At 50.7% G+C, this 23512-nt stretch overlaps 1 protein-coding gene across 1 annotated transcript in view; it reads right to left on the bottom strand.

Annotated features, from left to right (window-relative positions):
- Window positions 1–22079, bottom strand: part of LOC311114934 (ras-related C3 botulinum toxin substrate 2-like) — a gene marked incomplete at its 3' end in the record, with an annotated part of 37041 nt that extends 14962 nt beyond the window's left edge. Inside the window, exons 1-3 of the mRNA XM_084190153.1 lie at window positions 22013–22079; window positions 21785–21902; window positions 21578–21640 (exon numbers count right to left, since the gene is read on the bottom strand). Coding sequence (XP_084046279.1) covers window positions 21578–21640; window positions 21785–21877 — 156 coding nt within the window. The remainder of the gene's footprint in view (window positions 1–21577; window positions 21641–21784; window positions 21903–22012) is intronic.
- Window positions 22080–23512: the final 1433 nt, after the last annotated feature.

Below are 23512 nucleotides of genomic sequence, written 5' to 3'. Positions count from 1 at the left end.
AGAGAGGGAGGAGGATGATGGGGTGTAGAGACAGTAGAGAGAGAGGAGGATGATGGGGTGTAGAGACAGTAGAGAGGGAGGAGGATGATGGGGTGTAGAGATAGTAGAGAGGGAGGAGGATGATGGGGTGTAGAGACAGTAGAGAGAGAGGAGGCGGATGATGGGGTGTAGAGACAGTAGAGAGAGAGGAGGAGGAGGATGATGGGGTGTAAAGACAGTAGAGAGGGAGGAGGATGATGGGGTGTAGAGACAATAGAGAGGGAGGAGGATGATGGGGTGTAGAGACAGTAGAGAGGGAGGAGGATGATGAGGTGTAGAGACAGTAGAGAGGGAGGAGGAGGATGAGGTGTAGAGACAGTAGAAAGGGAGGAGGAGGATGAGGTGTAGAGACAGTAGAGAGGGAGGAGGATGATGGGGTGTAGAGACAGTAGAGAGGGAGGAGGAGGATGATGAGGTGTAGAGACAGTAGAGAGGGAGGAGGAGGATGAGGTGTAGAGACAGTAGAAAGGGAGGAGGAGGATGAGGTGTAGAGACAGTAGAGAGGGAGGAGGATGATGGGGTGTAGAGACTGTAGAGAGGGAGGAGGATGATGGGGTGTAGAGACAGTAGAGAGGGAGCAGGAGGATGATGGGGTGTAGAAACAGTAGAGAGGGAGGAGGATGAGGGGGTATAGAGACAATAGAGAGGGAGGAGGATGATGGGGTGTAGAGACAGTAGAGAGGGAGGAGGAGGATGGGGTGTAGAGACAGTAGAGAGGGAGGAGGATGATGGGGTGTAGAGACAGTAGAGAGGGAGGAGGATGATGGGGTGTAGAAACAGTAGAGAGGGAGGAGGATGATGGGGTGTAGAGACAGTAGAGAGGGAGGAGGATGATGGGGGTAGAGACAGTAGAGAGGGAGGAGGATGATGAGGTGTAGAGACAGTAGAGAGGGAGGAGGATGATGGGGTGTAGAAACAGTAGAAAGGGAGGAGGATGATGGGGTGTAGAGACAGTAGAGAGGGAGGAGGATGATGGGGTGTAGAGACAGTAGAGAGGGAGGAGGATGATGAGGTGTAGAGACAGTAGAGAGGGAGGAGGAGGGAGGAGGATGATAGGGTGTAGAGACAGTAGAGAGGGAGGAGGATGATGGGGTGTAGAGACAGTAGAGAGGGAGGAGGATGATGAGGTGTAGAGACAGTAGAGAGGGAAGAGGAGGATGAGGTGTAGAGACAGTAGAAAGGGAGGAGGAGGATGAGGTGTAGAGACAGTAGAGAGGGAGGAGGATGATGGGGTGTAGAGACAGTAGAGAGGGAGGAGGAGGATGATGAGGTGTAGAGCCAGTAGAGAGGGAGGAGAAGGAGGATGAGGTGTAGAGACAGTAGAGAGAGAGGAGGAGGATGATGGGGTGTAAAGACAGTAGAGAGGGAGGAGGATGATGGGGTGTAGAGACAATAGAGAGGGAGGAGGATGATGGGGTGTAGAGACAGTAGAGAGGGAAGAGGATGATGGGGTGTAGAGACAGTAGAGAGGGAGGAGGAGGGAGGAGGATGATGAGGTGTAGAGACTGTAGAGAGGGAGGAGGATGATGGGGTGTAGAGACAGTAGAGAGAGAGGAGGATAGTGGGGTGTAGAGACAGTAGAGAGGGAGCAGGAGGATGATGGGGTGTAGAGACAGTAGAGAGGGAGGAGGATGATGAGGTGTAGCGACAGTAGAGAGGGAGGAGGAGGGAGGAGGAGGATGGGGTGTAGAGACAGTAGAGAGGGAGGAGGATGATGGGGTGTAGAGACAGTAGAGAGGGAGGAGGATGATGGGGTGTAGAGACAGTAGAGAGGGAGGAGGATGATGGGGTGTAGAGATAGTAGAGAGGGAGGAGGATGATGGGGTGTAGAGACAGTAGAGAGAGAGGAGGCGGATGATGGGGTGTAGAGACAGTAGAGAGAGAGGAGGAGGAGGATGATGGGGTGTAAAGACAGTAGAGAGGGAGGAGGATGATGGGGTGTAGAGACAATAGAGAGGGAGGAGGATGATGGGGTGTAGAGACAGTAGAGAGGGAGGAGGATGATGAGGTGTAGAGACAGTAGAGAGGGAGGAGGAGGATGAGGTGTAGAGACAGTAGAAAGGGAGGAGGAGGATGAGGTGTAGAGACAGTAGAGAGGGAGGAGGATGATGGGGTGTAGAGACAGTAGAGAGGGAGGAGGAGGATGATGAGGTGTAGAGACAGTAGAGAGGGAGGAGGAGGATGAGGTGTAGAGACAGTAGAAAGGGAGGAGGAGGATGAGGTGTAGAGACAGTAGAGAGGGAGGAGGATGATGGGGTGTAGAGACAGTAGAGAGGGAGGAGGATAATGGGGTGTAGAGACAGTAGAGAGAGAGGAGGATGATGGGGTGTAGAGACAGTAGAGAGGGAGGAGGATGATGGGTTGTAGAGACAGTAGAGAGGGAGCAGGAGGATGATGGGGTGTAGAAACAGTAGAGAGGGAGGAGGATGAGGGGGTATAGAGACAATAGAGAGGGAGGAGGAGGATGGGGTGTAGAGACAGTAGAGAGGGAGGAGGAGGATGAGGTGTAGAGACAGTAGAGAGGGAGGAGGATGATGGGGTGTAGAGACAGTAGAGAGGGAGGAGGATGATGGGGTGTAGAAACAGTAGAGAGGGAGGAGGATGATGGGGTGTAGAGACAGTAGAGAGGGAGGAGGATGATGGGGGTAGAGACAGTAGAGAGGGAGGAGGATGATGAGGTGTAGAGACAGTAGAGAGGGAGGAGGATGATGGGGTGTAGAAACAGTAGAAAGGGAGGAGGATGATGGGGTGTAGAGACAGTAGAGAGGGAGGAGGATGATGGGGTGTAGAGACAGTAGAGAGGGAGGAGGATGATGAGGTGTAGAGACAGTAGAGAGGGAGGAGGAGGGAGGAGGATGATAGGGTGTAGAGACAGTAGAGAGGGAGGAGGATGATGGGGTGTAGAGACAGTAGAGAGGGAGGAGGATGATGAGGTGTAGAGACAGTAGAGATGGAGGAGGAGGATGAGGTGTAGAGACAGTAGAAAGGGAGGAGGAGGATGAGGTGTAGAGACAGTAGAGAGGGAGGAGGATGATGGGGTGTAGAGACAGTAGAGAGGGAGGAGGAGGATGATGAGGTGTAGAGCCAGTAGAGAGGGAGGAGAAGGAGGATGAGGTGTAGAGACAGTAGAGAGAGAGGAGGAGGATGATGGGGTGTAAAGACAGTAGAGAGGGAGGAGGATGATGGGGTGTAGAGACAATAGAGAGGGAGGAGGATGATGGGGTGTAGAGACAGTAGAGAGGGAAGAGGATGATGGGGTGTAGAGACAGTAGAGAGGGAGGAGGAGGGAGGAGGATGATGAGGTGTAGAGACAGTAGAGAGGGAGGAGGATGATGGGGTGTAGAGACAGTAGAGAGAGAGGAGGATAGTGGGGTGTAGAGACAGTAGAGAGGGAGCAGGAGGATGATGGGGTGTAGAGACAGTAGAGAGGGAGGAGGATGATGAGGTGTAGCGACAGTAGAGAGGGAGGAGGAGGGAGGAGGAGGATGGGGTGTAGAGACAGTAGAGAGGGAGGAGGATGATGGGGTGTAGAGACAGTAGAGAGGGAGGAGGATGATGGGGTGTAGAGACAGTAGAGAGGGAGGAGGATGATGGGGTGTAGAGATAGTAGAGAGGGAGGAGGATGATGGGGTGTAGAGACAGTAGAAAGGGAGGAGGAGGATGAGGTGTAGAGACAATAGAGAGGGAGGAGGATGATGGGGTGTAGAGACAGTAGAGAGGGAGGAGGAGGATGATGAGGTGTAGAGACAGTAGAGAGGGAGGAGAAGGAGGATGAGGTGTAGAGACAGTAGAGAGAGAGGAGGAGGATGATGGGGTGTAGAGACAGTAGAAAGAGAGGAGGAGGATGGGGTGTAGAGACAGTAGAGAGAGAGGAGGATGATGGGGTGTAGAGACTGTAGAGAGGGAGGAGGATGATGGGGGTAGAGACAGTAGAGGGGGAGGAGGATGATGAGGTGTAGAGACAGTAGAGAGGGAGGAGGAGGATGAGGTGTAGAGACAGTAGAAAGGGAGGAGGAGGATGAGGTGTAGAGACAGTAGAGAGGGAGGAGGATGATGGGGTGTAGAGACAGTAGAGAGGGAGGAGGAGGATGATGAGGTGTAGAGACAGTAGAGAGGGAGGAGAAGGAGGATGAGGTGTAGAGACAGTAGAGAGAGAGGAGGAGGAGGATGATGGGGTGTAAAGACAGTAGAGAGGGAGGAGGATGATGGGGTGTAGAGACAATAGAGAGGGAGGAGGATGATGGGGTGTAGAGACAGTAGAGAGGGAGGAGGATGATGAGGTGTAGAGACAGTAGAGAGGGAGGAGGAGGGAGGAGGATGATAGGGTGTAGAGACAGTAGAGAGGGAGGAGGATGATGGGGTGTAGAGACAGTAGAGAGGGAGGAGGATGATGAGGTGTAGAGACAGTAGAGAGGGAGGAGGAGGATGAGGTGTAGAGACAGTAGAAAGGGAGGAGGAGGATGAGGTGTAGAGACAGTAGAGAGGGAGGAGGATGATGGGGTGTAGAGACAGTAGAGAGGGAGGAGGAGGATGATGAGGTGTAGAGCCAGTAGAGAGGGAGGAGAAGGAGGATGAGGTGTAGAGACAGTAGAGAGAGAGGAGGAGGATGATGGGGTGTAAAGACAGTAGAGAGGGAGGAGGATGATGGGGTGTAGAGACAATAGAGAGGGAGGAGGATGATGGGGTGTAGAGACAGTAGAGAGGGAAGAGGATGATGGGGTGTAGAGACAGTAGAGAGGGAGGAGGAGGGAGGAGGATGATGAGGTGTAGAGACAGTAGAGAGGGAGGAGGATGATGGGGTGTAGAGACAGTAGAGAGAGAGGAGGATAGTGGGGTGTAGAGACAGTAGAGAGGGAGCAGGAGGATGATGGGGTGTAGAGACAGTAGAGAGGGAGGAGGATGATGAGGTGTAGCGACAGTAGAGAGGGAGGAGGAGGGAGGAGGAGGATGGGGTGTAGAGACAGTAGAGAGGGAGGAGGATGATGGGGTGTAGAGACAGTAGAGAGAGAGGAGGATGATGGGGTGTAGAGACAGTAGAGAGGGAGGAGGATGATGGGGTGTAGAGATAGTAGAGAGGGAGGAGGATGATGGGGTGTAGAGACAGTAGAGAGAGAGGAGGCGGATGATGGGGTGTAGAGACAGTAGAGAGAGAGGAGGAGGAGGATGATGGGGTGTAAAGACAGTAGAGAGGGAGGAGGATGATGGGGTGTAGAGACAATAGAGAGGGAGGAGGATGATGGGGTGTAGAGACAGTAGAGAGGGAGGAGGATGATGAGGTGTAGAGACAGTAGAGAGGGAGGAGGAGGATGAGGTGTAGAGACAGTAGAAAGGGAGGAGGAGGATGAGGTGTAGAGACAGTAGAGAGGGAGGAGGATGATGGGGTGTAGAGACAGTAGAGAGGGAGGAGGAGGATGATGAGGTGTAGAGACAGTAGAGAGGGAGGAGGAGGATGAGGTGTAGAGACAGTAGAAAGGGAGGAGGAGGATGAGGTGTAGAGACAGTAGAGAGGGAGGAGGATGATGGGGTGTAGAGACTGTAGAGAGGGAGGAGGATGATGGGGTGTAGAGACAGTAGAGAGGGAGCAGGAGGATGATGGGGTGTAGAAACAGTAGAGAGGGAGGAGGATGAGGGGGTATAGAGACAATAGAGAGGGAGGAGGATGATGGGGTGTAGAGACAGTAGAGAGGGAGGAGGAGGATGGGGTGTAGAGACAGTAGAGAGGGAGGAGGATGATGGGGTGTAGAGACAGTAGAGAGGGAGGAGGATGATGGGGTGTAGAAACAGTAGAGAGGGAGGAGGATGATGGGGTGTAGAGACAGTAGAGAGGGAGGAGGATGATGGGGGTAGAGACAGTAGAGAGGGAGGAGGATGATGAGGTGTAGAGACAGTAGAGAGGGAGGAGGATGATGGGGTGTAGAAACAGTAGAAAGGGAGGAGGATGATGGGGTGTAGAGACAGTAGAGAGGGAGGAGGATGATGGGGTGTAGAGACAGTAGAGAGGGAGGAGGATGATGAGGTGTAGAGACAGTAGAGAGGGAGGAGGAGGGAGGAGGATGATAGGGTGTAGAGACAGTAGAGAGGGAGGAGGATGATGGGGTGTAGAGACAGTAGAGAGGGAGGAGGATGATGAGGTGTAGAGACAGTAGAGAGGGAAGAGGAGGATGAGGTGTAGAGACAGTAGAAAGGGAGGAGGAGGATGAGGTGTAGAGACAGTAGAGAGGGAGGAGGATGATGGGGTGTAGAGACAGTAGAGAGGGAGGAGGAGGATGATGAGGTGTAGAGCCAGTAGAGAGGGAGGAGAAGGAGGATGAGGTGTAGAGACAGTAGAGAGAGAGGAGGAGGATGATGGGGTGTAAAGACAGTAGAGAGGGAGGAGGATGATGGGGTGTAGAGACAATAGAGAGGGAGGAGGATGATGGGGTGTAGAGACAGTAGAGAGGGAAGAGGATGATGGGGTGTAGAGACAGTAGAGAGGGAGGAGGAGGGAGGAGGATGATGAGGTGTAGAGACTGTAGAGAGGGAGGAGGATGATGGGGTGTAGAGACAGTAGAGAGAGAGGAGGATAGTGGGGTGTAGAGACAGTAGAGAGGGAGCAGGAGGATGATGGGGTGTAGAGACAGTAGAGAGGGAGGAGGATGATGAGGTGTAGCGACAGTAGAGAGGGAGGAGGAGGGAGGAGGAGGATGGGGTGTAGAGACAGTAGAGAGGGAGGAGGATGATGGGGTGTAGAGACAGTAGAGAGGGAGGAGGATGATGGGGTGTAGAGACAGTAGAGAGGGAGGAGGATGATGGGGTGTAGAGATAGTAGAGAGGGAGGAGGATGATGGGGTGTAGAGACAGTAGAGAGAGAGGAGGCGGATGATGGGGTGTAGAGACAGTAGAGAGAGAGGAGGAGGAGGATGATGGGGTGTAAAGACAGTAGAGAGGGAGGAGGATGATGGGGTGTAGAGACAATAGAGAGGGAGGAGGATGATGGGGTGTAGAGACAGTAGAGAGGGAGGAGGATGATGAGGTGTAGAGACAGTAGAGAGGGAGGAGGAGGATGAGGTGTAGAGACAGTAGAAAGGGAGGAGGAGGATGAGGTGTAGAGACAGTAGAGAGGGAGGAGGATGATGGGGTGTAGAGACAGTAGAGAGGGAGGAGGAGGATGATGAGGTGTAGAGACAGTAGAGAGGGAGGAGGAGGATGAGGTGTAGAGACAGTAGAAAGGGAGGAGGAGGATGAGGTGTAGAGACAGTAGAGAGGGAGGAGGATGATGGGGTGTAGAGACAGTAGAGAGGGAGGAGGATAATGGGGTGTAGAGACAGTAGAGAGAGAGGAGGATGATGGGGTGTAGAGACAGTAGAGAGGGAGGAGGATGATGGGTTGTAGAGACAGTAGAGAGGGAGCAGGAGGATGATGGGGTGTAGAAACAGTAGAGAGGGAGGAGGATGAGGGGGTATAGAGACAATAGAGAGGGAGGAGGATGATGGGGTGTAGAGACAGTAGAGAGGGAGGAGGAGGATGAGGTGTAGAGACAGTAGAGAGGGAGGAGGATGATGGGGTGTAGAGACAGTAGAGAGGGAGGAGGATGATGGGGTGTAGAAACAGTAGAGAGGGAGGAGGATGATGGGGTGTAGAGACAGTAGAGAGGGAGGAGGATGATGGGGGTAGAGACAGTAGAGAGGGAGGAGGATGATGAGGTGTAGAGACAGTAGAGAGGGAGGAGGATGATGGGGTGTAGAAACAGTAGAAAGGGAGGAGGATGATGGGGTGTAGAGACAGTAGAGAGGGAGGAGGATGATGGGGTGTAGAGACAGTAGAGAGGGAGGAGGATGATGAGGTGTAGAGACAGTAGAGAGGGAGGAGGAGGGAGGAGGATGATAGGGTGTAGAGACAGTAGAGAGGGAGGAGGATGATGGGGTGTAGAGACAGTAGAGAGGGAGGAGGATGATGAGGTGTAGAGACAGTAGAGATGGAGGAGGAGGATGAGGTGTAGAGACAGTAGAAAGGGAGGAGGAGGATGAGGTGTAGAGACAGTAGAGAGGGAGGAGGATGATGGGGTGTAGAGACAGTAGAGAGGGAGGAGGAGGATGATGAGGTGTAGAGCCAGTAGAGAGGGAGGAGAAGGAGGATGAGGTGTAGAGACAGTAGAGAGAGAGGAGGAGGATGATGGGGTGTAAAGACAGTAGAGAGGGAGGAGGATGATGGGGTGTAGAGACAATAGAGAGGGAGGAGGATGATGGGGTGTAGAGACAGTAGAGAGGGAAGAGGATGATGGGGTGTAGAGACAGTAGAGAGGGAGGAGGAGGGAGGAGGATGATGAGGTGTAGAGACAGTAGAGAGGGAGGAGGATGATGGGGTGTAGAGACAGTAGAGAGAGAGGAGGATAGTGGGGTGTAGAGACAGTAGAGAGGGAGCAGGAGGATGATGGGGTGTAGAGACAGTAGAGAGGGAGGAGGATGATGAGGTGTAGCGACAGTAGAGAGGGAGGAGGAGGGAGGAGGAGGATGGGGTGTAGAGACAGTAGAGAGGGAGGAGGATGATGGGGTGTAGAGACAGTAGAGAGGGAGGAGGATGATGGGGTGTAGAGACAGTAGAGAGGGAGGAGGATGATGGGGTGTAGAGATAGTAGAGAGGGAGGAGGATGATGGGGTGTAGAGACAGTAGAAAGGGAGGAGGAGGATGAGGTGTAGAGACAATAGAGAGGGAGGAGGATGATGGGGTGTAGAGACAGTAGAGAGGGAGGAGGAGGATGATGAGGTGTAGAGACAGTAGAGAGGGAGGAGAAGGAGGATGAGGTGTAGAGACAGTAGAGAGAGAGGAGGAGGATGATGGGGTGTAGAGACAGTAGAAAGAGAGGAGGAGGATGGGGTGTAGAGACAGTAGAGAGAGAGGAGGATGATGGGGTGTAGAGACTGTAGAGAGGGAGGAGGATGATGGGGGTAGAGACAGTAGAGGGGGAGGAGGATGATGAGGTGTAGAGACAGTAGAGAGGGAGGAGGAGGATGAGGTGTAGAGACAGTAGAAAGGGAGGAGGAGGATGAGGTGTAGAGACAGTAGAGAGGGAGGAGGATGATGGGGTGTAGAGACAGTAGAGAGGGAGGAGGAGGATGATGAGGTGTAGAGACAGTAGAGAGGGAGGAGAAGGAGGATGAGGTGTAGAGACAGTAGAGAGAGAGGAGGAGGAGGATGATGGGGTGTAAAGACAGTAGAGAGGGAGGAGGATGATGGGGTGTAGAGACAATAGAGAGGGAGGAGGATGATGGGGTGTAGAGACAGTAGAGAGGGAGGAGGATGATGAGGTGTAGAGACAGTAGAGAGGGAGGAGGAGGATGAGGTGTAGAGACAGTAGAAAGGGAGGAGGAGGATGAGGTGTAGAGACAGTAGAGAGGGAGGAGGATGATGGGGTGTAGAGACAGTAGAGAGGGAGGAGGAGGATGATGAGGTGTAGAGACAGTAGAGAGGGAGGAGGAGGATGAGGTGTAGAGACAGTAGAAAGGGAGGAGGAGGATGAGGTGTAGAGACAGTAGAGAGGGAGGAGGATGATGGGGTGTAGAGACAGTAGAGAGGGAGGAGGAGGATGATGGGGTGTAGAGACAGTAGAGAGAGAGGAGGATGATGGGGTGTAGAGACAGTAGAGAGGGAGGAGGATGATGGGTTGTAGAGACAGTAGAGAGGGAGCAGGAGGATGATGGGGTGTAGAAACAGTAGAGAGGGAGGAGGATGAGGGGGTATAGAGACAATAGAGAGGGAGGAGGATGATGGGGTGTAGAGACAGTAGAGAGGGAGGAGGAGGATGAGGTGTAGAGACAGTAGAGAGGGAGGAGGATGATGGGGTGTAGAGACAGTAGAGAGGGAGGAGGATGATGGGGTGTAGAAAAAGTAGAGAGGGAGGAGGATGATGGGGTGTAGAGACAGTAGAGAGGGAGGAGGATGATGGGGGTAGAGACAGTAGAGAGGGAGGAGGATGATGAGGTGTAGAGACAGTAGAGAGGGAGGAGGATGATGGGGTGTAGAAACAGTAGAAAGGGAGGAGGATGATGGGGTGTAGAGACAGTAGAGAGGGAGGAGGATGATGGGGTGTAGAGACAGTAGAGAGGGAGGAGGATGATGAGGTGTAGAGACAGTAGAGAGGGAGGAGGAGGGAGGAGGATGATAGGGTGTAGAGACAGTAGAGAGGGAGGAGGATGATGGGGTGTAGAGACAGTAGAGAGGGAGGAGGATGATGAGGTGTAGAGACAGTAGAGAGGGAGGAGGAGGATGAGGTGTAGAGACAGTAGAAAGGGAGGAGGAGGATGAGGTGTAGAGACAGTAGAGAGGGAGGAGGATGATGGGGTGTAGAGACAGTAGAGAGGGAGGAGGAGGATGATGAGGTGTAGAGCCAGTAGAGAGGGAGGAGAAGGAGGATGAGGTGTAGAGACAGTAGAGAGAGAGGAGGAGGATGATGGGGTGTAAAGACAGTAGAGAGGGAGGAGGATGATGGGGTGTAGAGACAATAGAGAGGGAGGAGGATGATGGGGTGTAGAGACAGTAGAGAGGGAAGAGGATGATGGGGTGTAGAGACAGTAGAGAGGGAGGAGGAGGGAGGAGGATGATGAGGTGTAGAGACAGTAGAGAGGGAGGAGGATGATGGGGTGTAGAGACAGTAGAGAGAGAGGAGGATAGTGGGGTGTAGAGACAGTAGAGAGGGAGCAGGAGGATGATGGGGTGTAGAGACAGTAGAGAGGGAGGAGGATGATGAGGTGTAGCGACAGTAGAGAGGGAGGAGGAGGGAGGAGGAGGATGGGGTGTAGAGACAGTAGAGAGGGAGGAGGATGATGGGGTGTAGAGACAGTAGAGAGGGAGGAGGATGATGGGGTGTAGAGACAGTAGAGAGGGAGGAGGATGATGGGGTGTAGAGATAGTAGAGAGGGAGGAGGATGATGGGGTGTAGAGACAGTAGAGAGAGAGGAGGCGGATGATGGGGTGTAGAGACAGTAGAGAGAGAGGAGGAGGAGGATGATGGGGTGTAAAGACAGTAGAGAGGGAGGAGGATGATGGGGTGTAGAGACAATAGAGAGGGAGGAGGATGATGGGGTGTAGAGACAGTAGAGAGGGAGGAGGATGATGAGGTGTAGAGACAGTAGAGAGGGAGGAGGAGGATGAGGTGTAGAGACAGTAGAAAGGGAGGAGGAGGATGAGGTGTAGAGACAGTAGAGAGGGAGGAGGATGATGGGGTGTAGAGACAGTAGAGAGGGAGGAGGAGGATGATGAGGTGTAGAGACAGTAGAGAGGGAGGAGGAGGATGAGGTGTAGAGACAGTAGAAAGGGAGGAGGAGGATGAGGTGTAGAGACAGTAGAGAGGGAGGAGGATGATGGGGTGTAGAGACAGTAGAGAGGGAGGAGGATGATGGGGTGTAGAGACAGTAGAGAGAGAGGAGGATGATGGGGTGTAGAGACAGTAGAGAGGGAGGAGGATGATGGGTTGTAGAGACAGTAGAGAGGGAGCAGGAGGATGATGGGGTGTAGAAACAGTAGAGAGGGAGGAGGATGAGGGGGTATAGAGACAATAGAGAGGGAGGAGGATGATGGGGTGTAGAGACAGTAGAGAGGGAGGAGGAGGATGAGGTGTAGAGACAGTAGAGAGGGAGGAGGATGATGGGGTGTAGAGACAGTAGAGAGGGAGGAGGATGATGGGGTGTAGAAACAGTAGAGAGGGAGGAGGATGATGGGGTGTAGAGACAGTAGAGAGGGAGGAGGATGATGGGGGTAGAGACAGTAGAGAGGGAGGAGGATGATGAGGTGTAGAGACAGTAGAGAGGGAGGAGGATGATGGGGTGTAGAAACAGTAGAAAGGGAGGAGGATGATGGGGTGTAGAGACAGTAGAGAGGGAGGAGGATGATGGGGTGTAGAGACAGTAGAGAGGGAGGAGGATGATGAGGTGTAGAGACAGTAGAGAGGGAGGAGGAGGGAGGAGGATGATAGGGTGTAGAGACAGTAGAGAGGGAGGAGGATGATGGGGTGTAGAGACAGTAGAGAGGGAGGAGGATGATGAGGTGTAGAGACAGTAGAGAGGGAGGAGGAGGATGAGGTGTAGAGACAGTAGAAAGGGAGGAGGAGGATGAGGTGTAGAGACAGTAGAGAGGGAGGAGGATGATGGGGTGTAGAGACAGTAGAGAGGGAGGAGGAGGATGATGAGGTGTAGAGCCAGTAGAGAGGGAGGAGAAGGAGGATGAGGTGTAGAGACAGTAGAGAGAGAGGAGGAGGATGATGGGGTGTAAAGACAGTAGAGAGGGAGGAGGATGATGGGGTGTAGAGACAATAGAGAGGGAGGAGGATGATGGGGTGTAGAGACAGTAGAGAGGGAAGAGGATGATGGGGTGTAGAGACAGTAGAGAGGGAGGAGGAGGGAGGAGGATGATGAGGTGTAGAGACAGTAGAGAGGGAGGAGGATGATGGGGTGTAGAGACAGTAGAGAGAGAGGAGGATAGTGGGGTGTAGAGACAGTAGAGAGGGAGCAGGAGGATGATGGGGTGTAGAGACAGTAGAGAGGGAGGAGGATGATGAGGTGTAGCGACAGTAGAGAGGGAGGAGGAGGGAGGAGGAGGATGGGGTGTAGAGACAGTAGAGAGGGAGGAGGATGATGGGGTGTAGAGACAGTAGAGAGGGAGGAGGATGATGGGGTGTAGAGACAGTAGAGAGGGAGGAGGATGATGGGGTGTAGAGATAGTAGAGAGGGAGGAGGATGATGGGGTGTAGAGACAGTAGAGAGAGAGGAGGCGGATGATGGGGTGTAGAGACAGTAGAGAGAGAGGAGGAGGAGGATGATGGGGTGTAAAGACAGTAGAGAGGGAGGAGGATGATGGGGTGTAGAGACAATAGAGAGGGAGGAGGATGATGGGGTGTAGAGACAGTAGAGAGGGAGGAGGATGATGAGGTGTAGAGACAGTAGAGAGGGAGGAGGAGGATGAGGTGTAGAGACAGTAGAAAGGGAGGAGGAGGATGAGGTGTAGAGACAGTAGAGAGGGAGGAGGATGATGGGGTGTAGAGACAGTAGAGAGGGAGGAGGAGGATGATGAGGTGTAGAGACAGTAGAGAGGGAGGAGGAGGATGAGGTGTAGAGACAGTAGAAAGGGAGGAGGAGGATGAGGTGTAGAGACAGTAGAGAGGGAGGAGGATGATGGGGTGTAGAGACAGTAGAGAGGGAGGAGGATGATGGGGTGTAGAGACAGTAGAGAGAGAGGAGGATGATGGGGTGTAGAGACAGTAGAGAGGGAGGAGGATGATGGGTTGTAGAGACAGTAGAGAGGGAGCAGGAGGATGATGGGGTGTAGAAACAGTAGAGAGGGAGGAGGATGAGGGGGTATAGAGACAATAGAGAGGGAGGAGGATGATGGGGTGTAGAGACAGTAGAGAGGGAGGAGGAGGATGAGGTGTAGAGACAGTAGAGAGGGAGGAGGATGATGGGGTGTAGAGACAGTAGAGAGGGAGGAGGATGATGGGGTGTAGAAACAGTAGAGAGGGAGGAGGATGATGGGGTGTAGAGACAGTAGAGAGGGAGGAGGATGATGGGGGTAGAGACAGTAGAGAGGGAGGAGGATGATGAGGTGTAGAGACAGTAGAGAGGGAGGAGGATGATGGGGTGTAGAAACAGTAGAAAGGGAGGAGGATGATGGGGTGTAGAGACAGTAGAGAGGGAGGAGGATGATGGGGTGTAGAGACAGTAGAGAGGGAGGAGGATGATGAGGTGTAGAGACAGTAGAGAGGGAGGAGGAGGGAGGAGGATGATAGGGTGTAGAGACAGTAGAGAGGGAGGAGGATGATGGGGTGTAGAGACAGTAGAGAGGGAGGAGGATGATGAGGTGTAGAGACAGTAGAGAGGGAGGAGGAGGATGAGGTGTAGAGACAGTAGAAAGGGAGGAGGAGGATGAGGTGTAGAGACAGTAGAGAGGGAGGAGGATGATGGGGTGTAGAGACAGTAGAGAGGGAGGAGGATGATGGGGTGTAGAGACAGTAGAGAGGGAGGAGGATGATGAGGTGTAGAGACAGTAGAGAGGGAGGAGGAGGGAGGAGGATGATAGGGTGTAGAGACAGTAGAGAGGGAGGAGGATGATGGGGTGTAGAGACAGTAGAGAGGGAGGAGGATGATGAGGTGTAGAGACAGTAGAGAGGGAGGAGGAGGATGAGGTGTAGAGACAGTAGAAAGGGAGGAGGAGGATGAGGTGTAGAGACAGTAGAGAGGGAGGAGGATGATGGGGTGTAGAGACAGTAGAGAGGGAGGAGGAGGATGATGAGGTGTAGAGCCAGTAGAGAGGGAGGAGAAGGAGGATGAGGTGTAGAGACAGTAGAGAGAGAGGAGGAGGATGATGGGGTGTAAAGACAGTAGAGAGGGAGGAGGATGATGGGGTGTAGAGACAATAGAGAGGGAGGAGGATGATGGGGTGTAGAGACAGTAGAGAGGGAAGAGGATGATGGGGTGTAGAGACAGTAGAGAGGGAGGAGGAGGGAGGAGGATGATGAGGTGTAGAGACAGTAGAGAGGGAGGAGGATGATGGGGTGTAGAGACAGTAGAGAGAGAGGAGGATAGTGGGGTGTAGAGACAGTAGAGAGGGAGCAGGAGGATGATGGGGTGTAGAGACAGTAGAGAGGGAGGAGGATGATGAGGTGTAGCGACAGTAGAGAGGGAGGAGGAGGGAGGAGGAGGATGGGGTGTAGAGACAGTAGAGAGGGAGGAGGATGATGGGGTGTAGAGACAGTAGAGAGGGAGGAGGATGATGGGGTGTAGAGACAGTAGAGAGGGAGGAGGATGATGGGGTGTAGAGATAGTAGAGAGGGAGGAGGATGATGGGGTGTAGAGACAGTAGAGAGAGAGGAGGCGGATGATGGGGTGTAGAGACAGTAGAGAGAGAGGAGGAGGAGGATGATGGGGTGTAAAGACAGTAGAGAGGGAGGAGGATGATGGGGTGTAGAGACAATAGAGAGGGAGGAGGATGATGGGGTGTAGAGACAGTAGAGAGGGAGGAGGATGATGAGGTGTAGAGACAGTAGAGAGGGAGGAGGAGGATGAGGTGTAGAGACAGTAGAAAGGGAGGAGGAGGATGAGGTGTAGAGACAGTAGAGAGGGAGGAGGATGATGGGGTGTAGAGACAGTAGAGAGGGAGGAGGAGGATGATGAGGTGTAGAGACAGTAGAGAGGGAGGAGGAGGATGAGGTGTAGAGACAGTAGAAAGGGAGGAGGAGGATGAGGTGTAGAGACAGTAGAGAGGGAGGAGGATGATGGGGTGTAGAGACAGTAGAGAGGGAGGAGGATGATGGGGTGTAGAGACAGTAGAGAGAGAGGAGGATGATGGGGTGTAGAGACAGTAGAGAGGGAGGAGGATGATGGGTTGTAGAGACAGTAGAGAGGGAGCAGGAGGATGATGGGGTGTAGAAACAGTAGAGAGGGAGGAGGATGAGGGGGTATAGAGACAATAGAGAGGGAGGAGGATGATGGGGTGTAGAGACAGTAGAGAGGGAGGAGGAGGATGAGGTGTAGAGACAGTAGAGAGGGAGGAGGATGATGGGGTGTAGAGACAGTAGAGAGGGAGGAGGATGATGGGGTGTAGAAACAGTAGAGAGGGAGGAGGATGATGGGGTGTAGAGACAGTAGAGAGGGAGGAGGATGATGGGGGTAGAGACAGTAGAGAGGGAGGAGGATGATGAGGTGTAGAGACAGTAGAGAGGGAGGAGGATGATGGGGTGTAGAAACAGTAGAAAGGGAGGAGGATGATGGGGTGTAGAGACAGTAGAGAGGGAGGAGGATGATGGGGTGTAGAGACAGTAGAGAGGGAGGAGGATGATGAGGTGTAGAGACAGTAGAGAGGGAGGAGGAGGGAGGAGGATGATAGGGTGTAGAGACAGTAGAGAGGGAGGAGGATGATGGGGTGTAGAGACAGTAGAGAGGGAGGAGGATGATGAGGTGTAGAGACAGTAGAGAGGGAGGAGGAGGATGAGGTGTAGAGACAGTAGAAAGGGAGGAGGAGGATGAGGTGTAGAGACAGTAGAGAGGGAGGAGGATGATGGGGTGTAGAGACAGTAGAGAGGGAGGAGGATGATGGGGTGTAGAGACAGTAGAGAGGGAGGAGGATGATGAGGTGTAGAGACAGTAGAGAGGGAGGAGGAGGGAGGAGGATGATAGGGTGTAGAGACAGTAGAGAGGGAGGAGGATGATGGGGTGTAGAGACAGTAGAGAGGGAGGAGGATGATGAGGTGTAGAGACAGTAGAGAGGGAGGAGGAGGATGAGGTGTAGAGACAGTAGAAAGGGAGGAGGAGGATGAGGTGTAGAGACAGTAGAGAGGGAGGAGGATGATGGGGTGTAGAGACAGTAGAGAGGGAGGAGGAGGATGATGAGGTGTAGAGCCAGTAGAGAGGGAGGAGAAGGAGGATGAGGTGTAGAGACAGTAGAGAGAGAGGAGGAGGATGATGGGGTGTAAAGACAGTAGAGAGGGAGGAGGATGATGGGGTGTAGAGACAATAGAGAGGGAGGAGGATGATGGGGTGTAGAGACAGTAGAGAGGGAAGAGGATGATGGGGTGTAGAGACAGTAGAGAGGGAGGAGGAGGGAGGAGGATGATGAGGTGTAGAGACAGTAGAGAGGGAGGAGGATGATGGGGTGTAGAGACAGTAGAGAGAGAGGAGGATAGTGGGGTGTAGAGACAGTAGAGAGGGAGCAGGAGGATGATGGGGTGTAGAGACAGTAGAGAGGGAGGAGGATGATGAGGTGTAGCGACAGTAGAGAGGGAGGAGGAGGGAGGAGGAGGATGGGGTGTAGAGACAGTAGAGAGGGAGGAGGATGATGGGGTGTAGAGACAGTAGAGAGGGAGGAGGATGATGGGGTGTAGAGACAGTAGAGAGGGAGGAGGATGATGGGGTGTAGAGATAGTAGAGAGGGAGGAGGATGATGGGGTGTAGAGACAGTAGAGAGAGAGGAGGCGGATGATGGGGTGTAGAGACAGTAGAGAGAGAGGAGGATGATGGGGTGTAGAGACAGTAGAGAGGGGAGGAGGATGATGGGGTGTAGAGACAGTAGAGAGGGAGGAGGATGATGGGGTGTAGAGACAGTAGAGAGGGAGGAGGATGATGGGGTGTAGAGACAGTAGAGAGGGAGGAGGATGATGGGGTGTAGAAACAGTAGAGAGGGAGGAGGAGGATGATGAGAGAGATGGAGATAGAGAAAATATGTCATTTTTCATTAGTCCATTTGAAGGTTTATCAAAGAGTAACCAATGTATATGTCCTGGCTCAAGAGTTAACCAGCAGTATTCATCAGCTATCACAATGTCTCAGTCCCAAATGGCCCACTATTCCCTATTTAGAGCCCCGTTGGCCCTGGTCAAAAGTAGTGCACTATGGGGAATAGGGTGCCATTTGGGAGGCAAACAATATCTTGTTACACAAGACAAGGACGTTGTGTCCTGATTGGAACACCAGCTATGTTCTTCCTGTTATCCTATGATAGATATACTGTATGCAAGTACACGGTGTCCTATGATAGATATACTGTATGTCGGTACACGGTGTCCTATTGTAAATATATGTCGTACTCTAGGTCGTACTCCTAAATTCCCTATATAGTGCACTACCAGGGTCAAAATTCATGCAGGGAATAGGGTACCATTTGGGACGAAGACATGATCTGAGAGATCATTCTCATCTACACACAGCAGGTGGTGGTGAAGCCTCTATAGACACACACTGTACCACACACACACACACACACACACACACACACACACACACACACACACACACACAAAGACACTGTACCACACACACACACACACACACACACACACACACACACACACACACACACACACACACACACACACATACACACACACAAAGACACTGTACCACACACACACACACACACACACACATACAAAGACACTGTACCACACACACACACACACACACACACACACACACAAAGACACTGTACCACACACACACACACAAAGACACACAGCTACCGCACCACCTACTGAGATCACTAATAGCCTCATCTCCTCATATCCTGGGCTCAAAGCTAGGTACACACACACACACACACACACACACACACACACACACACACACACACACACACACACACACACATGAGCATACGGATAAAAACTCAACACAAAGGGGAAAGCATCATTCCATCATGTTGTGACCCAAAGCAACACTCTATGATAATCTAGTATCAGTCTGGGACAACATTTGCGTTATAGGGACCCGGTCGCCAAGGTGACAGAAGAAAAACAGCAAAGAGAAACAGAAAATGCAAAAACACTTTTAGCATTGGATGGAGAAAAGAGTGAAGGGGCAACAGAATTAACATGAGTGGATTGTGTAGTGCTGCTAGCTATTGGGAGAAATCCTTACAAACAAGACTAGATATTTCTTAAAAGCCAGATCCAAATTGAGTGTTCTGAAGAGTCTCTTCAAAAGAGAAGAGGTGAAAAGGCTGTACTATGGATTCTACTCAATAGAATGTGCGTGTCATTGTGACATCACTACTATCTGTGTGATGCATAGTCTCATTCAATTAAAACTACGCATATGCACTGGACCAAGTATAGACTATTTAACATGTACCCTGTGACCGCTGCCAGCGGGACCAACCACTTTACTGCCCAGGTTCTGGTCGTGTCCCATGATCAAACCATACTGGAGACGTATAGTTGATACTCTGTCAGATGTTTGGGGATGACTAGGGAACCCTGCCCCCTAGAGGCCCTCTTCAGCTTAACTCCAATCTCAACAAGGTTATGCAAAACTAAGTCTGATGTTGCATGTGAAACCCTGCTGGTCAGATGGTTCATTTGACTGGAAGAACTGTAGTGCTACACTCCATCAGGGCTGTCAAACTCATTTTACCCTGGGGGGCCACATTCAGTCTTCAACTAGGTCCGGTGGGCCGCTCTGAAAATCTGTAATATTTCATCGCCGTCAACATTTGCAAAAAATTGTCCTTTATCCATCCTTTTGGGAACTTTCGATGCTCCCTGACTGTCTAGCTTTCATTTCAGTTATTATTAGCAAGCTGGACACAGTCAAGAAACAGACCTCTTTTACACTAATTGGGAGGCCTTCCTGTTATACTTAGAGTGAACCAGTATCTCCTTTAAAACATCATTGTTGTTTTGTAACATAGACCCAGGTGTTGCTGTACCTCCGTTGTTACATGAAATGAATGTGTTCTGATGGCTCAGGTGAAACAAACCTTAACGTCAACTTTTTTTAACGCTGATTTGAATGTCATGGAGAAAACAGAAAGGTTTCATTATGTATTTTGTCGCAAACATCCTTTCTGAATTTAAAGTAATCCAAGTAGTAATCATCTCGTTTTATTTAAAGTATCTGTAATCTGATTACAATATTTTTGATGGTAATTTAACTGATTACAGTTGCAGTTGTTTTGTAATCAGATTACATGTAACTAATCATCTCGTTTTTCAAAAGTACCTGTAATCTGATTACAATATTTGTAGAGTTAAATTTTTTTGTAATCAGATTACATGTAACTGATTACATGAAAGCAGTTACTCCCCAATCCTGGGCGGGTGGTGTGGCCTGGGAGTGGGTCTCTGGGGAGGGGGTGGCGTGGCCTGGGAGTGGGTCTCTGGGGAGGGGGTGGCGTGGCCTGGGAGTGGGTCTCTGGGGAGGGGGTGGCGTGGCCTGGGAGTGGGTCTCTGGGGAGGGGGTGGAGCGGCCTGGGAGTGGGTCTCTGGGGAGGGGGTGGCGTGGCCTGGGAGTGAGTCTCTGGGGAGGGGGTGGAGCGGCCTGGGAGTGGGTCTCTGGGGAGGGGGTGGCGTGGCCTGGGAGTGGGTCTCTGGGGAGGGGGTGGAGCGGCCTGGGAGTGGGTCTCTGGGGAGGGGGTGGCACGGCCTGGGAGTGGGTCTCTGGGGAGGGGGTGGAGCGGCCTGGGAGTGGGTCTCTGGGGAGGGGGTGGAGCGGCCTGGGAGTGGGTCTCTGGGTAGGTGGTGGAGCGGCCTGGGAGTGGGTCTCTGGGGAGGTGGTGGAGCGGCCTGGGAGTGGGTCTCTGGGTAGGTGGTGGAGCGGCCTGGGAGTGGGTCTCTGGGTAGGTGGTGGAGCGGCCTGGGAGTGGGTCTCTGGGGAGGTGGTGGAGCGGCCTGGGAGTGGGTCTCTGGGGAGAGGGTGGAGCGGCCTCACTTCAGAGACCAATTCAAACATGGCTGACATATGACATGATTATGTGTTAATGTCTTTGAACACTACAGAACTCCCGTGTTAAAATAAATAAACAATTATTGCTTAATATTATTGCCTAAAATCTAGTAGGTAATGTGTTGGACATTGGCCTTGTGTGGCGTGGCTGCCTGGCCCTCTTCCAGGGGACCCATCCCCTTGTGGCTCTCTGCTCCGGCCCAGACCCAATGCACCGGACATCAAATAGATATTTATTGACACGTTCATTGTCTGGGTTGGGAGCCGGAGCGGGGACACGGGGGTGGGTCTCTGGGGGAGGGGTGGGCTCCCTCGCTATGGAGGACAACGCTTGCTATGAATGTGTTTATGGCTTATGGCACTATGAACTAAGTCCTATTTGAGAATGTATGTTACACCAACACCCCCTCTTCTCCCTCCACTTAAAGAATGAAATTATTGTTTTGTTATGTTGTATCATAAAGCTAGAATCCTTAATTTAAACAATAACAAATCATTGTCACCGCCGCTGTTTCGCTTAAAAGCTAAGGGAAGTGGCTGGAGAAATGTAACCACTCTCAAATTCATAGACAGAGTTATGGATGCAAGGACCATCCATGATATCAAATGTATCATTTCAAACATTTATACAGTATTTGTTTACATTTACGTTTACATACACTGGAGTAAAACAATATTATGTTTTGGGTTCTGATGGGGTATGCTCATGAGGCATTTAAAAATTATATTCTTCAAGAATCAATAGGTACATATCATTAATGTATAAGTCCCAAAATGGATGTAGCATTTAAGGATTCTAGCTTTAATATGTGAAAACCAATAAAATAAAAATGTCAAGGCCCTTGTTCCCAAGTGATGATGGCTGTTGTTTTGTGTGTGATGCATTTCACGCCCACACTGTTCTGTTACAACGATGAATAGACTATGTAGAAATAATGAAAACATCTTGAAAATAAGAATGAAAATATCTTTAAAAAGATCAAAAGTGCTTTCATTGGACTAGAGGAGTGTGATGGAGGAGAGAGAACAAGGCTAGATACAGTGGGATCAAACAGTCCCTCTGACAGTGTGGGGACACACCGACATCTAGTGGTCAATAGTAGGACTTGCACTCTGAACACTGTCATTTCCATTAGGGCTCAATTCAATTCACTTCCATACAACTTTATGTATTATGGGTTATGGGACTTAATTCAATTTCAGTTCAGTCAATTCTCAAGGCTGAATACTAAATTCCCAATTCATATGTTGAAAAGACATCATAGAAAATAATAGGGCATTTTCAATTAATGAATTATTGAATTTAAGAACCCCAAACCTGACTGTGATAGATACAGGTATAATCTAGAGATGATCACCTTGGCTCTGACGTTCTCATAGGAGGCTGGGCTCACCAGAGAGAAACAGATGAGGAACACGTCCTGGAAGAGAGAGAGCGAGAGCGAGAGCGAGAGCGAGAGAGAGAGAGAGAGAGAGAGAGAGATCAAGCTCTATACATTAACAAAGGACACCGGACTCAATTAGGTGTGTATTATATATATATATAAATGTGTGAGTGTGTGTACCGTCTGTGGGTAGGACAGTGGTCTCAGCCTGTCGTAGTCCTCCTGTCCTGCTGTATCCCAGAGACCCAGGTTGACTGGCTTACTGTCCACCATCACATTGGCTGAGTAGTTATCAAAGCTGAGGGAGAGAACATACACACACACTTTTTCTAGAGTACTTTACAAATAAAGTGTGTGTGTGTGTGTGTGTGTGTGTGTGTGTGTGTGTGTGTGTGTGTGTGTACTCACACAGTAGGGATGTATTCTCCAGGGAAAGCGTTGGTTGTGTAGCTGATGAGAAGACATGTTTTCCCCACAGCTCTGAAACACCCAGGGAAAATACACATCAGCATTTTCAATAGAACTCAATGGTCATTTAAAAAGCTCTGTGGTGACGTTTCCCCTCGGTACAGATCTAGGATAAGCTTCCCCTCCCCCGATCCTAACCTTAACCATTAGTGAGGAAAATGCAACTTCTCACTGTGCAAACACTGGTTGAATCAAAGTTGTTTCCACGTCATTTAAAAAAAATAAAAAATAATGTCATGACATTGAATCAATGTGGAAAACTGATTGGATTTGCAAAAAGTCATCATCGTAAGGGAATTTCGCATTTTTTTCACACAACTTGTAACCTAAATAAAATTACATGACATTTTTTGTTGATTTCAAGTTGAATTCACATTAGTTGACCACTCAACCAACTGTAAATCAAAACTAGACATTGAAATGACGTCTGTGCCCAGTGGGTTCCCTACACCATTTGAACACATGAAATAGACAATGAAAACATTGAAGCATTTTCAGGGCTCTGTTCCACATCTCACAGCTCAATCAAATGACTCCAGTCTGAACAAAGGAAGCTGGGGTTGGCCATAAGTAACAAGTATTCATATTTCAAGGTTAAATCAACCAATCACATTCCATTACACAAACATGCCCTGTCATGTCTCAACTTCATCAACATCATGACTTGGGTTAGAACTACATCAAGGTGTTGAGTAATACATTAACCTCATATAGCCAACTTAAGCCAAGTCTATCATCTTTATCATCGACGGACATCTTGTTTTTCCACTGAACCGTTACTCAAGAAGACGTAGCATAGCCTTCTGCTATGATGACTAAAGGTCTCTATCTCTCAGTCTATTGTCTTCCTCATTGAAAACAACATGCTTCATCATCACATTAGATATGAGAAAATAAACAAACAAAAATACTCTCTCTGTCATTTTTCAGTGTGTTTTGTACTCAATATTTCCTTTTGTGTCATTTTTACAAACACTCATATCCAGCGTGCTACTCACAGATGTCACAGAGGTTGACAAGGGCTCATAACCACGGCGACCAGAGTAGGTCACATGGTTTACAGGAAGCCATCTTCTGTTTTAGAGAGTGATGAGTCTGTCTGGGTTTCACCATAACCTCATTCCTTCATAACCAAAGACACTTGTTTAAGAGACAGAGGCTGGGGCTAATTTTTGAATATCATTTGGCATATTACAAAACAGCTAATCATGATACACATACAGTACTGTAATATATAGAGATAATGTTACAAGGAGGGGGCTTGTGAAAATTATGCTGACAAAATGTGTCAATGGGAACTGGGCCTGTATTCGCAAAGCATTTCAGACTAGGAGTGCTGATCTAGGATCAGGTCCCCCATGTCTCATTCATTGTGATCTAAAAGCCTAAACTGATTCTAGATCAGCACTCCTACTCGGGCCCTGATCAAAACTGTCAGTC

The sequence above is a fragment of the Coregonus lavaretus genome (assembly GCF_964263955.1).
Source record: "Coregonus lavaretus genome assembly, contig: HAP1_SCAFFOLD_5635, whole genome shotgun sequence".
Classification (NCBI taxonomy): Eukaryota; Metazoa; Chordata; class Actinopteri; order Salmoniformes; family Salmonidae; genus Coregonus; species Coregonus lavaretus.
This window is presented reverse-complemented; position numbering and strand designations above follow the sequence as displayed.